Here is a 13897-nt window from a genome sequence, read left to right on the forward strand (position 1 = left end):
CCTTTTCATATTTCTTAAGTTATCTAAAACATTTTATTGATAAAATTTCTAGACAAAAGTATATTTTATTCGCATATAATTTGTTGTAAATAATATAAGTTAAATTAGTATTTCACAAAAACCAAACTAGAATTTAATTAACTAAAAAATACAATATAATTTAAAAAACTGTATAATTTTTCAAATTTTAGATTTTTTTTAAAAATAAAATTTAATATTATAAACGTTTAATACTAAAAGTGTTCTTGTAATGATTAATTCTTAAACATTTCATTACTATATCAATGTTTTTAAAACTAAGCTAGAATTATAAAATAATTTAAAATTATAAAAAAAATCATAAAAATAAAAACAAATTGCATCATTTTTATATATTTATATAGACAATTCAATATTCCAAGATTTAAAATCTATCCTCCTAATTTACAAAATGATGAACCTGTCTAATCCAACTTGTAAAACTTTAAAAAACCTCAATTAATTATGCAGTATTAAAGAATCATATTAAGACTTTTTTTGTTATTTTTCTAAATAGTTTAAAATATGAATCCTTAACAATAGTAATTACATAAATATCAAAATATTACATAGGCTATAACTATATAAAACGTTAATGTTAATTTGTTTAAAAACACAATGAAGATCAAAAAGTATATATATATATCCAAAATAAAGAATATTACACCGAAAAATTCCCTTTAGTTATGTTATTTAAACGTTCAGCAAGATGAGGATATTTTCGAGTAACTTGAAGTTGAATCTTTGTTGCTTCACAGTATGAAAGTGCATTAACCAATTCCGATTCCGTACGTGCAAGTTGCGCAGATTTATTAAAATATTCAATAGCATCCTCGATTTTTCCTTGTTGTAGAAGTAGTTGTGCTATAGTTGCAACCTAAAGAATATTAGTTAGAAAACAGTAATTTATTTAACATACAGCAACATCACAGCCAGGATCTATAGCTAAAGCCCTTTTACATAATTTTTCGGCCTCTATTATATCCTTCTTCCACTGAAAAACAGCAAGGGCTTTATTAATAAGAGGAAGAACATTCATTATTGTAAATTTGCTTGACTTCTCAAGTTGTATTGCAGTATCAAATTTCTCGATTGCATCCTGAAATCGCTGTTGATCTAATAAAAGCTCGCCATAATAATTATAAACATCGCTTGACTTTTGAAACATTTTTAAACATTTACGGAAAATTGACATACTTAATGCAGTATTTCCTAATTTATACTGTACAACACCATATTGAATATGAGAAAATATAAATTCTTTATCCAGATCAATAGACTTTTGATAATCTTTCGCCGCCTCAGAAAATTCACCAGTGATAAAGTGCATTTGTCCTCGATGATAATAAATATCAGGATCTTTTGGGTTAACCGACTGTGCAGTATCAAAATCGGACCATGTTGCAGAACGATCACCTATATTATTAAATATATATAACATATCACATTCTTTCTTACCCAATTCCATATGGACACTTGCACGTTTAATATAATTTTGTGTGTCAGTAGGGTCGAGTTCAATTGCTTTGTTAAAATCTTCTAATGCTTCAAGTGTGCTTCCTTGAATAAATTTAAAGGTACCCGACATATTGTATGCTAGAGACTTCAATGAATTGGAACATTCTAATTCAATTGCTTTATAAAAACTTTTAGATGCATTATCATAATTTTTAGCTAAAAGGGCTTTAAATCCTTGTTTAAGATGATAATCACCTGATGCTTCATCTTTTGTCTCTATTTTTGGAATAGGTCTAGGTCGAAATGCATCTAAATAAGCCGTTATAAAGGTTGGACTCGGCAATTGTTTTTTCTTCGTCTTAAAAAAAAAGTTAGCTTCAAAATAAAAATAAATTATCACCATTTACCATCATAATGGCCTTTGCCTTTTCTTCTGCTATCTTCTTTAATAATCTTTCAACACTCTGAGCAGCATTTTCATTTGAAAACCCATCCATTATACAACTCGTTGTATAATCTAAAAGTGCCTCATCATTTTTATTTAACATTTCATATGCAGCTGCCCGACGATTTAATGCTTTAACATATGTAGAATCCAAACTTAAAGCCATTGTTGTATCCTCAATAACTTGTTCAGGTTTATTTAACGCAATATAACCTATTCCTTAATTTAACTTTTGAGATCTCATGTACATACATACAGGCTGCCCTATTGGAATAAAAAACAGGATCTTTTGAACATGATATCGCATGAGTATAAAATTCAATAGCTTTATCATATTCTTTTCTCGAATATGCTTTATTTCCCTCAATTTTCAATTTTGTTGAATGTGCTTTAAGTTCCTAATAGAAATTAAGTTAATATATACGAAAAATAAACATATTTCCAGACAGATTCTGAAAGCTTCCCAATTTTATCTTCTGTAAGAACTAATTCTTCATCTAACAACTCCAATGTCTGTATTCCATCTATTCACCACTAAATCAATTCCCCATAAAACAAAAAAATAAACCTTTAGTAACCGAATCATTTTCTGTTATCCGGACCTTTCTTTTCTTCTTATTTTTAGGTTTTTTCTTATATCCTCCATGTTTTTTATCCAAACCAACCGTATCATCCTTAGACAACCCACGATAAAGATAAAACGTACTACCCAAAGAAAGAAATACAAAAAAGACTCCTGCAGAATATATCAAAACACGACGCCCTAGAAAAAAACGAATCGCCCGCTTCCAAAACCATTCCGTATCTTTATTCTGAAAACGCAGCAAATATGCCTCAAAGCCACTCAGAGCACCACCTAAAGAGGCCAGCAACATATTCCTATAAGAATAATATCAACAATAACTCTTATCTTTGCCAATCCTACCTTTGCCTTCGTCTTTCCTGATATTTTGTCTTTTCTTAATACCTGACGTCTCGTGTAATCGTACAAAATGTGTGTCACGTGAAAAAAAGTTACATAAAGAAAAATTATACAGAAAATAAAAAGAAATGTGTAAATTAAGAAACAAATTAATCTATAGTTAAAAAAAAATCAGGTTTTTGTGTGACCCAGACTTTCGTAATATGCATCACGTTTACGTAGAGAAGGAAGATGATATCCATACCAAAAAAGATATGCAGAGGCAATACCAAATCCAAGTGAAAGAGAAATATCCTAAAAAATAAGATTAAGAGAGATTATTATTTATTTTTATCAACTTTAATTAAAGAACGTTGTAAAACACCAATAATAGGTTTAAAAGCCATTAAGATGTATTTTTTTGGATGTAAAGATATTTCCTTAGAATAATAAGAAAAAACTATTGCTTAAAGACGTATTTGATGAAAAATATAATAAAAAATAGTGTTTTTAAGAGTCTATGTTTTTTCTGTGGTAAATGACCTTACGAAATAAGGAGGTTGAGCGATCTCAGAAAAAAGAGGATAAAATGAAAAAAGAGAGGAGAGGGAGTTTAAGAGATAAAAACATATGGAAAAGCATGTTATAAAGTTTATATTATCTATATAAGTGTTGTGTGTGAAAAAGAAGCAATTTCATATGGTTTTGGATGAGATATGAGGGAAGAAAGTTTTGAAAGGATATTAGGACGACGAGCACTTGTAGAAATACTTCAATCAATTGGATTTTCATCTGCAATGAAGAGTTCTATAATGGTTTTAGAAAGATTTCTTGTTCTATGTTAGTGAAAAGGAGTTATTTAGATTTAATAATGATAAATAAATATAGATATCATGAAAATTTTAGATAGATCTTTACGCTTTGCATTCTTACAAAGGAGATACAAAGTGTCTATTTATGATATAGAATTAATGCTTTTATATGAGGGAATCAAAATAGAATCATTAGAAACAGAAATGAAACAGCGTATTGGAAGAAATTATGAATTACAAAAAGGTTATTGAAAAATATTTATTAAAGATAACTAATATAGAATCAGAAGAATCTATATCAAAAACTTCTTCTCATTTCATGAATACATCATCGGCGCTTATTGACAAGCTTCTAGGTCCAGAATTAACAGGCATCAATGATAAACGACCTGACTATCATTTATCACATCTTCCTATCTTTCCTCCAAAACATACATATATGAGTACACCAGTATATGTACAACGGATGACATGTCCTCATAAAATCCGGGAATTGGCAGCAAAACAAAGCCGTTTGGCTGAAAGTGCTTTATGGAAAATTATTCAAATTGAAAACAAACTAAATTTAAATAAAATCCATCAAGGACCTATTAAACAAGATAAACTCTTTTTAAAGGTCTGGAAAGATATGGGCTATGAAGAAGATGCTTGCAGACCTTATGAAGGTCTGGTTAATTGGGAAACCAATCGATATACACGTCAACTTAGAAATATTTTATAACTTCTTAAAAACATCTTATTTAATGACAGAAAAGAACTAAAATAATAGAAATTTCTTCATATTTTCAAACCTGTAACTTCAATAATGTTTTTCTTGTTAAATCTATAGAAATTTTAGTTTTCATATTTATACTTATAAAAATTACACTTTAAAAAACCTACGAACTGATTTACATATAATCTTCTGTTCCTTGACATAACATGTGTATTGAATAAGTTCCATTAAAGGTACTTCTTCAGATTTATGACTTTTATTAAGTAATTTTCGAATATCTTGAGCTGAAAAACTTTGAATTTTTATCATTTATTGTATATAACTAAAATTCAAAATGGAAACAATTGTTTCTGTTAAAGAGATTTTTAACACATTTGAGTACGAGTCTTGTACAGATGTAAGCGATTTAATTTTTTTTATAAGGTATTAACCCGTAAAACAGCTTTTAGAAACCATTCGATCTCATTTATGTTATAAAAAAGGAGGTGTTAAGTTCTGTATAAACCTATTAGATGATCTTATTGCTTCAAAAAATGATAAGGGTCTTCAATATGGGGATATTTTAGAGTTTCAAGGCCCTTATGGATCAGGAAAACGGCATCTACTTTATTTTATTGCTTCAACAACACTTCTTCCCAAAGTTTATGAATCAAATGATAAAAAAGAAGTAATAGGAGGTCTTGAAGAAGGAATTGTTCTTTTAGATTGCAGTAGAAAATGGCAAACATTTCGTTTAGAAGAGATAATGTATGAAAAAATCAAAAATATATTTAAAAAAAATCAAAATAATACAATTAATGAAAAAGATGATGCAGAATCTAAGAATAAGATAATAAAAAACATTATCAAGGAAAGTCTTTCTCGTTTATATATTTTTCGACCTGAAAATTCAATATCTTTAATAGCTACTCTCAAATATTTACCCCATTATTTTAAATCATATGCAAATGATTTGAAAATTCGTTATGTTTTTCTTGATTCCATTTCGGCTTTTTACTGGAAAGATCGATATTCAGATTTACTCTCTAATTCTTCTCTTCAAGAGCAAATTAACATTATTTATAAACGAATTACTCAATTACTTAAAAAATTTTGCTATACATGGTGTTCACTTGCTATCAGTACAAACTGGGTTTTGCAAGTATCACAAAATTTCAATCCTTATACGACAGATATACGTTATTTTACTATTTCTGAAGATTCATTTCAAATTTATCATCACCACCTCCCTCTTTCATATACAAGTCAAGTATCACATAGAATTTGCTTTCTTCGAAAAGCAGTAGCTCAATTCTCTCCTGGAATTGATTTAGAGAACCTCTTAATTTATTCGCAACAAAGAAATAATATTCTTCAGCTTGGCTTATATCTTGCAGTACTTCAGCGTTTATCAAATAAAGACTTAGCACCTTCAAAAAGGACAGGATTCATATTTCGTATAACGAAAGACAATGTACAGATTGAAAAGTATTTATAAAGATACATTTTTTATTTAAGTATATATTATTAATAAATATAACTTTTTTATAGAAGAGTACAAAATTTCGATCTTCACTTCTAATACAAAAAGAACCAACTCAAACATTAAATAAACAGATACTTTAATATAGTGAAGATAAATTCCTTTTATAAATAAAACAGCTCTAAAAAATTATATAAACAAATCTAAATTTAATTGATCAATAAAATATTTGAAGATACGAATATATATACTTGCATTTAAAATATATTAAATATGAAAATTTTCAGTAATGGAGCGTTGAACCATATTTTTAGACATAACTTTATCAGTGGAAGTAATTTTCATTATTTATTTCAGGTTGTTTTTACATATATGATACCTTTAAACAATAAGTGCTATCAAAAAAATTTTCAATTAAAAAGCTTTTTCAAAAGGAAAGTTTATACTTCTACATTTAAAAATAAGGAGGATAAATGTATTTTCATTTTTTTATCTATATTTTTTGATTCATTTTTTATAAGGCAAAGTGAATATTAATCAAATCAGTTTAAATGAAAAAATCATAAAATTTGCAGAATCCTTAGTAAAGAAATACAATGATCTTAAGCAACAAATGCTACTCGTAAGTATTCATAAAGATAGATGGAATGCTTATTATTTTTAGGTGAAAGAATTAGATTCCATAGAATCACTAAATAAAAAAATTATAAATCTAGAACCTATTACGATTTCTTTGAAAAAATATCAGAAATCCTTGCTTGTTCTTGAAACTCAATATTTTTTAATATCTAACAATATTAGATGATTGATAAACTCAAACAATTAAAATATGAAAGCGAAGACTATGAAATGATCGAACTTGCAAAAGAAGAAATTAGAAAAGAAGAAACGTTATTGAAAAAATATTATGATGAATTAAAAAGAAATCTTATACCAAGACATCCTCAGGAACATCTACCATGTATCTTAGAAATCCATGCAGGCGTTGGCGGTGACGAAGCAACATTGTTTGCAACAGAATTGCTAAGAATGTACCAAAAATATGCAATAGCAAGAAATTGGAAATATGAGATATTATCAATAAACAGAAATGAAGGAAATGATGGCATTTTAGAAGCTATTATGCAATTAGACGGTCCAGGAGCATTTGGAAAATTAAAAAACGAGACAGGTGTTCATAGAGTTCAGCGAATTCCTATCACTGAATCTAAAGGAAGAATTCATACTAGTACTATAACTGTTAATGTTTTTCCAAAAGTTGATCAAGACAAAAACTTTGATAAAATCGAAATGAAAGAAGTAAAAATAGAAGTAATGAGATCAAGAGGAGCAGGAGGACAACATGTTAGAAATTTTATAAATACTTTTATTAATCTAATAACAGTTATAGGTAAATAAAACAGAATCAGCAGTAAGAATGACTCATTTGCCTACCGGAATATCTGTTTCTATGCAAGATTCTCGTTCGCAACATCAAGTAAAATCATAATTTTAATTTGTTATAGACTAATTTATAGAATCGCTCAAAAGCTCTTATAATATTAAAATCCAGAGTTGCTGCCTTAAGAAGTGAAAAAAATATAGAGCATAAAAGACAACAACGTAGATCCCAAATTCCTTCAGCTACTCGACCAGATAAAATTAGAACTTATAATTTCCCGCAAAATAGAATAACAGATCATCGCTGTGGTTATAGTTTATATGATTTAGAAGATTGTATGAATGGAGGGAATGGATTAGATCCATTATTTGATGAGTTAGAACTATGGGCAGAACAAATGAAATTAAAGAACTATTTTTGAAATGAGTTTATGTATATCTAAAAATCAAAAATTTATAAATAATTAAAATAATAAACATAGCATTATTTCTTAGGAGGTTAATCGGGTTATTATATAATTTACATACATAGATTAATTGATAATTTTTAGAACTAATAAAATTTATGAAAATAATCGACTTAATTCATTCAAAAAAGCACTTGGAGATAATAATTCAGAAGAACCATATATAATTCGTTTTTTTGTTCCGGGATATCGCGCTGCCCAGTCAAGTAAGTTCCCATATTCAAGATAATTCCCTCCTCCAACCATAAATACAATTGCTTCATTAAACTGTTGTCTGCGAATAGGATTTTGTTGAACTTGATGATTTTGCGGGTCAAAGTAAAGATAATCCTCAGTTCTGCTAATATTTGATGAAGTAGGCTCCATTAAACTTTCTACTATCTTTGTTATAGTAAAATCTTTGTAAGATGGTAAAAAATTTCTAACTCCAGATATGAGATTTTCTAACCCCCCTGTAATAGCTCCGTCCTTAAGTTTTTCCGTAAGCTAAAATAATAGTTACCAATATTACCAAACAATTGCCCAATTATTAATACTTACTATACTGCTAAGAGAATTCAATCCTCGAAAAAGGTTATCACCTGTATGTGAAGAAGTACCAGAATTTTGTATTGGAGGAGATATCATTGTAGTCATTTTTGTAATCTCTCTCACCCTATTATAAAATTAGTATATATTTTTTTTCATGATTTTTTCTTACTTTTTAATATAACTTAAAGGTTTAAGATCGCAATTTACTTTCTTTAATGCATCTTCATATTCAAACATATCAACTTTGCTAATATTTTCAACACTAAGATAATAAATTATAAAAATCCTTAGTTTATCTTCTGCCTTTTTTTGTGGATCATTTATTATTTCAAGAATGTTAGATTTTGTCTGACGTGTAATCGATTCCTCTATTTCATAACAATTGTCTAATTGACGTTCTTTAATAGCCTTTAATAAAGCAGTAGCAATATTCATATGCATATCAAGGATTTGTTTTCGAGATGTAAGTTCTGGTAGAGCTGTCATAGCTATTTTAAGGTTCTCTGATTTACTTGAATTATCGCTACTAATTATCAGAATAAAAAAATGGGACAATTATTATATACAAATCTGCAATATCTAAACCTGTTTTTTTAGAAATCTCATTCGCATCATTTTTATAACGAGTAAGTTCCAAATCAATATTCTCTGCTACTTGAGGAAATGGAGTATTTGAGTTTTTTTCCCAAAAAAAATCATGAGGATAAATATCATAATTTTTCCTAGTCGTCTTTTTATCAGATTCTATAACCTAATACATTCCTTAGAAAAAAAAAAATAACATATAATATACATTAACAGCTATTCTATTTAATTTCATTTCAAAAACATCATTAATAAGTGATTGATAAGTCCAGGAATGACTAAGCATAGGAATAAGATCAATTGTACGGTCCAAGATAATCAAAACTATATAGAAATTAATCGCAAAATTTAGAAAGCTTAAATATACCTGGTCTACGATAACAAGAAGAAGATGACGAGTTGAAAACGGTATTACTTTTAGTATTTAAAATATAATCACGTAATCGACGACTCAATTTTTGAGCAATCATTTCAGAAGCATTATTCGATGGACACCGAATAATGGGAACTACACCCAATGTAATCAACACTGAAAGAATACCAGTAGAAATTTTATCAACAATTTCTTCTATAGCTGATTCTGAAACAGAATGATGATTAAACGTATAATATGTATTCGGAAGACATAAACTAAATAAATCTTGATCAAGAACAACAAAATTAAGATACTGATCATATACTTGAGATACCATTTCTGTTGTGTTTTGTGATGATGTGATAGAAGCAAAATCCTCCAAAAGCGAGCGAGGAATAGAAGACAAGAAATTAACATATATTGTATCATACAAATTATTAGATAAATCCTTAATAAAATACATATAATTATTTCTCAAAATAAAAAAAATAATCAACTCACCCGAGATATTTTTTGAATATTTTCTAATGTAGGTTCTATAAAATAAATTGCTGGAACACCCGATATTGGCTGTCTTTCAGACATCAATTGCCTATCATAATCAAAACTATTCAACCAAAAAATACCCTTTATTTTACATAAAAAGAGTAACACCATGATCTCGAAGATCATTTACTTTAAGAACCGTAGATATAATATCCTGACCGAGCTTATCAAAAATAAGGATCTTCCATATAATTTCTTCTGTTAAACACATAGATTCATCATAATTATTAGATTCTTCTTTTTTATCATTTGAATTCAAATTTAAGACTTTAATCAAGGATTCTTCAATAAATAAGCTTTTTCAAACGTTCAAAAAACACATCAAACGAGAATACCCATCTGCGCATTGTAAAGAGTTTTATTAGGCAAAAAAGGCCCTGACATAGCATAAAATCCTCTTTTTTCTCACTGCTATTTTATTGACGTTCAATCAATCTTCACGAACAGCTCTTGTTATCATGTGAACCATAAGGTGTTACCATGGCAACTCAGACAGCCTTTTTCGAAAAAGCGGCGAGGTTTAGATCAACGTCAGCAAAACCATCTCTAACTAAAATCTTGGTTTGGAAGGAAATAAGAGGAAAACATAGAATTGAAATGTATTTCTGTCAGTACGTTTATTAATTTTTTTATCTTAGGAATCCCATTTTGAATCTCAAGGTGATATAATTATTTAAGAAGTATTTTTAATATTGACGTTATTGAATATTAGTGGTATTTGGGGAGATAAAAGTCCGTTTTAGGAGTATTTTAGGTAAAGGGAGGGTTCTTTTTTTATTGGGAAACTTTAAAATTATTTTAATTGGGATTGAATTGGAGTTTAATTAACATTTGTATGTTTTCTTATAGTGTGTTATTTAAAGGAATTAAAATAGATTGTATTAGGTTTTATAGGGTGTTTTTTTGGGATATATAGAATAGTTATTAGTATTGGGGATATTTTTATAAGATTTACGAGTATTTATAGCATATTTATCTTGAAACAAGGATGAATTTGTCTGATTCCAATATATCGACAGAATTAAGCACATCTTCACATGTAACAGCATTTTCTGGCTTAAAAGATAACGAGGATGATTCATCCAGTAATTTAGAGACTACTTATCCGGAAAATATATCATTAGACAATACATTGCTTTTAAAAAATTCATTAAGCAATACGTTGTCATTAGAAAAGCCTTTAGAAAATGTTTTTCGTTCAAATAATATGTTAAATAATGTATTAAATAGCTTATCGAAAAATGTTATAGATACACCTGTACTTTTAACTTCTGCTTTGCAGGCACCCACTTTACAAACAAACATGGAAACTCAAAAATCAACTTCACTAAATATTTCGTCAAACCTCCCTCTTAATGCAGTATATACACATAAAAAAGACCAAACAATTGATTTTCTAGCCAATGATTCGAAACATATCTTTGAAGAAATGGTTCAAAGAAAACAAAAAAAAGAATTAAGTGATGCCATGTATAATAAAAAAATTAATTCTAACACTTCGACCTTATCAAATAAAATATCTAATCATAATATGGATATACTTCTTGACGATAAAACATATGATTCTTGTGATTATAACACCGATTTTTCTAAATATTATGAAACGAACGGTATATATAATATATTTTTTACAATTCTATATTCAATTCTTTAGAAAATGAAGACGAAATCTCTCAAGAAAGCAAGAACATTCCATTTAAATTTCCTGGAATTCCTAGTGAGTTTTTATAAATAAATATCATAATTTAATAAAAACTAGTTCCTAATCTTCCTTTTGCAACTATTATGGATACACAGGCCGATAATCTACATTTAGAGAAAACAACAATACAAAATAAAGTTAATATTATCAAGAAAAATGAAACCCCTATACTAAAAAATCAGTTGAGACCTAAGGTACAAGCATATTATCATAAATATAATAGTCTATATAAATTAGGATCCAGAAGATCTTCTTCGATACGAATTACGTAAATGTTTTAGCGTTTACGCAGTAACGGGAGACACTAGAAGCTGCGTTAGAACAGTATATGATTTAATGAAGGATATAGTTGAAGATAAAACCAAAATTGCAATGTTAGAAATATTAAAAGGGGGAATAAAAGATGATATTGTAGAAGCGTATGATTATTTTTGCAACTTTCATAACTAATGAATTAATGTGATTAGATTCATCGAAAACAAACAGGTTTTAGGAAGGATAAGGAATTGGCTAGTCAACGCTATAAATGAAAAGAAAAACATGGTGATTATAGCTATTTTGAAGGTATATAAAAATCCTTTGATAAATATATCTAATATAATTAGATTATGAATATATTAAAACTAGACTCCTCTATTTTAGCTGAGCTAAAAATGGGAAAACCAATAATAATTTTGGCAAAAAAATCGGAAAATGAAAGTAAATAAATACAAAATCATTATAAACTAAGCTAAACATTAAAGCTGTTAAACAACTTTCTATTAAATGGCTAGAAGCAGCAGAAAAATCTTTATCATTAGAGAAACCTATAGAGAACTCAACGTATGAAAATTAATTATTATTATTGTTATTAATATTTTTAAGGGCTGTTAACGTACCACCTATTTCTATGACTGAAGACACATCAAAAAAGAAACAAAAGACCGTTTCAAATGATCCCGTTTTTAAATCCTCTGTAACTCCGAAACCTACTTCAACAAAGCCAGTAGTTAAATCTCAAAAGGTTCAGGCAGTAGCAAATACTGATTTTTTTAAAAACCTCTCGACCTCTACAGCAAAAGCTTCCCAAAAACCCTCTCTTTCTAGTGTTCTTGCACAGATAAAAGCGCCCAAAAAGTATTAATATTATAAATTTCGTAAAAATGACTAAATTTATAGGCAAAATACCACTCAACCTCAAGTAATTGAAACAATCTCGTCTATTTCTAAGAAATTTACAAGTGTATTGGAAGAAGTCCCTGGTTGTCAGCCTACTCCAGAAACAATTACACCAAATACTAATATAGTTCTGGATGATGTACCTAAAAAAAAAAGGAAATGTGTTTCATGGAAGTCAGATGATACTCTTGTTGAAATTAGAGTATTTGAACCTATTGAACCTGAAGATACAGATGATACATATATTCATATTTCACGCGAGTTTAAAAATGCTAGAGATTTAGATATTTATGAGGGACGTGCAGCATTTAGTAAAACACATAATATAGAAGACGATATGATGACGTGGCGTGAGCCAGAAGGTGATTTTTTATGATTTATATTATATAAGATTGTGACAATGAATAGATATCGATTTTTCACATTTAGAGTCACAATTATCTAAACTTGGGCCAAAGAGAGGAGGAATTAGTAAATGTGATAGCGATGAATATAAAATACAGGAGGAGAGGGAACGTTTTGTGTTTTTAGTATCCTATCTTTATGAGAAAGATATTCCACACTCACCTACAGAGCCTAATGCTAACTCTGATGGATTTTTTACCGAGACGAAAATAATACCCCTACCTAGTGATATGAAAGTATATTTTACTCTATTTACATAACTTTATATTTACATTTTTTAGGATTTACATACATCTGACTATTTGTTTCAACATAACCAAGGATCTGCAAATAATTTATCATTTTCAAACATTAATCAAAATACTATTCCTTTAACCAATTCTTCATCATTTAATAACACTCAAGCTAATATCACTTCTATTTTGCAAAATTTATTAAATGCTTCTGGACAAGCAACTCTCAATAATCCATCATCCATACCTTCAGTTCCACAAACAATGCAATATTTTCCTTTACCATCTTCTACCTTTTCTCCCGTCAACATTGCAAATATAACTAATATATTACAAATACTTCAACAGACACAAAAAAAACCATTACAATCATCTCTTCCTACTCCTACTGTTTCGTCAACTGCTTCGCCTTTCAACTTTAATGCTTTACTTGGCGGACAACAAAAAAATCTTTCTTATACTGATTGGAATGAACGAAACGATATATCACGTTCAAGAGACAAAAGACATCGAACTCAAAGGCGCCGTCGTTAATAATTTATTTATATTTTGTCAAAATATATAAAGGTTTATTATTCAATCTATTTTTATCATTACATAATTCTTATTTCTAAACAAAAAATTATCTGGAATACAAAGATCTTATTATAATGCCAATTTTTATTTAATCTATCTATCATGTATTCTTATAAATAGGTCCATCTTATCAGATTTGGCCCTCTTG

The 13897-nt window shown here is 28.3% G+C and overlaps 7 protein-coding genes across 7 annotated transcripts; 4 read left to right on the top strand and 3 right to left on the bottom strand.

Moving 5' to 3' along the window:
- Nucleotides 1–679: 679 nt before the first annotated feature.
- PNEG_01887 (hypothetical protein) lies at nucleotides 680–3094 on the bottom strand (the record flags this gene model as incomplete). The annotated part of the gene is made up of 8 exons (XM_007875670.1): nucleotides 2847–3094; nucleotides 2490–2800; nucleotides 2369–2445; nucleotides 2178–2319; nucleotides 1884–2134; nucleotides 1477–1834; nucleotides 938–1434; nucleotides 680–895 (listed from the first exon to the last, which is right to left on the bottom strand). Exons 2-8 carry the CDS (start codon nucleotides 2794–2796, stop codon nucleotides 680–682), a joined length of 1848 nt encoding a protein of 615 aa, XP_007873861.1. The 5' UTR covers nucleotides 2797–2800; nucleotides 2847–3094.
- Nucleotides 3095–3413: 319 nt separating this feature from the next.
- Nucleotides 3414–4493, top strand: PNEG_01888 (hypothetical protein). The gene is made up of 3 exons (XM_007875671.1): nucleotides 3414–3662; nucleotides 3711–3878; nucleotides 3922–4493. Exons 1-3 carry the CDS (start codon nucleotides 3539–3541, stop codon nucleotides 4353–4355), a joined length of 726 nt encoding a protein of 241 aa, XP_007873862.1. The 5' UTR covers nucleotides 3414–3538; the 3' UTR covers nucleotides 4356–4493.
- PNEG_04303 (hypothetical protein) lies at nucleotides 4412–4658 on the bottom strand (the record flags this gene model as incomplete). Its single annotated transcript, XM_019757821.1, has 2 exons — nucleotides 4412–4457; nucleotides 4513–4658. 2 exons carry the CDS (start codon nucleotides 4656–4658, stop codon nucleotides 4412–4414), a joined length of 192 nt encoding a protein of 63 aa, XP_019613358.1.
- Nucleotides 4659–4683: 25 nt separating this feature from the next.
- PNEG_01889 (hypothetical protein) lies at nucleotides 4684–5826 on the top strand (the record flags this gene model as incomplete). The annotated part of the gene is made up of 2 exons (XM_007875672.1): nucleotides 4684–4746; nucleotides 4792–5826. 2 exons carry the CDS (start codon nucleotides 4684–4686, stop codon nucleotides 5824–5826), a joined length of 1098 nt encoding a protein of 365 aa, XP_007873863.1.
- A 258-nt stretch (nucleotides 5827–6084) lies between these two features.
- On the top strand, nucleotides 6085–7613 carry PNEG_01890 (peptide chain release factor 1; the record flags this gene model as incomplete). The annotated part of the gene is made up of 6 exons (XM_007875673.1): nucleotides 6085–6286; nucleotides 6333–6433; nucleotides 6476–6571; nucleotides 6613–7155; nucleotides 7202–7288; nucleotides 7329–7613. The coding sequence occupies 6 exons, from the start codon at nucleotides 6085–6087 to the stop codon at nucleotides 7611–7613; spliced, it is 1314 nt and encodes a 437-aa protein (XP_007873864.1).
- A 70-nt stretch (nucleotides 7614–7683) lies between these two features.
- Nucleotides 7684–10085, bottom strand: PNEG_01891 (hypothetical protein). Its single transcript, XM_007875674.1, has 9 exons — nucleotides 10011–10085; nucleotides 9768–9957; nucleotides 9631–9721; nucleotides 9142–9577; nucleotides 8983–9098; nucleotides 8756–8940; nucleotides 8359–8712; nucleotides 8199–8313; nucleotides 7684–8144 (listed from the first exon to the last, which is right to left on the bottom strand). The coding sequence occupies exons 1-9, from the start codon at nucleotides 10057–10059 to the stop codon at nucleotides 7755–7757; spliced, it is 1926 nt and encodes a 641-aa protein (XP_007873865.1). The 5' UTR covers nucleotides 10060–10085; the 3' UTR covers nucleotides 7684–7754.
- A 541-nt stretch (nucleotides 10086–10626) lies between these two features.
- On the top strand, nucleotides 10627–13804 carry PNEG_01892 (hypothetical protein). The gene is made up of 11 exons (XM_007875675.1): nucleotides 10627–11285; nucleotides 11330–11392; nucleotides 11435–11571; nucleotides 11615–11796; nucleotides 11845–11941; nucleotides 11983–12076; nucleotides 12121–12199; nucleotides 12242–12493; nucleotides 12536–12897; nucleotides 12944–13176; nucleotides 13222–13804. The coding sequence occupies exons 1-11, from the start codon at nucleotides 10664–10666 to the stop codon at nucleotides 13705–13707; spliced, it is 2607 nt and encodes an 868-aa protein (XP_007873866.1). The 5' UTR covers nucleotides 10627–10663; the 3' UTR covers nucleotides 13708–13804.
- Nucleotides 13805–13897: the final 93 nt, after the last annotated feature.

This window comes from Pneumocystis murina (genome assembly GCF_000349005.2).
Source record: "Pneumocystis murina B123 chromosome Unknown supercont1.9, whole genome shotgun sequence".
NCBI classification, from domain to species: domain Eukaryota; kingdom Fungi; phylum Ascomycota; class Pneumocystomycetes; order Pneumocystales; family Pneumocystaceae; genus Pneumocystis; species Pneumocystis murina.

Bases quoted from the DNA above. Each gene is read 5' to 3' on its own strand.
- PNEG_01888 (XM_007875671.1), top strand. From the start codon at position 3,539: ATGAGGGAAGAAAGTTTTGAAAGGATATTAGGACGACGAGCACTTGTA. The intron at 3,663-3,710 runs GTTAGTGAAAAG...AAATAAATATAG, and splicing joins AGAAAGATTTCTTGTTCTAT to ATATCATGAAAATTTTAGAT. The intron at 3,879-3,921 runs GTTATTGAAAAA...ATATAGAATCAG, and splicing joins AAATTATGAATTACAAAAAG to AAGAATCTATATCAAAAACT.
- PNEG_01891 (XM_007875674.1), bottom strand. From the start codon at position 10,059: ATGTCAGGGCCTTTTTTGCCTAATAAAACTCTTTACAATGCGCAGATG. The intron at 9,578-9,630 runs GTGAGTTGATTA...TATTTTATTAAG, and splicing joins ATATTCAAAAAATATCTCGG to GATTTATCTAATAATTTGTA. The intron at 8,713-8,755 runs GTATATAATAAT...GATAATTAGTAG, and splicing joins GGTTTAGATATTGCAGATTT to CGATAATTCAAGTAAATCAG.
- PNEG_01892 (XM_007875675.1), top strand. From the start codon at position 10,664: ATGAATTTGTCTGATTCCAATATATCGACAGAATTAAGCACATCTTCA. The intron at 12,200-12,241 runs GTATGAAAATTA...AATATTTTTAAG, and splicing joins AAACCTATAGAGAACTCAAC to GGCTGTTAACGTACCACCTA. The intron at 12,494-12,535 runs GTATTAATATTA...CTAAATTTATAG, and splicing joins CAGATAAAAGCGCCCAAAAA to GCAAAATACCACTCAACCTC.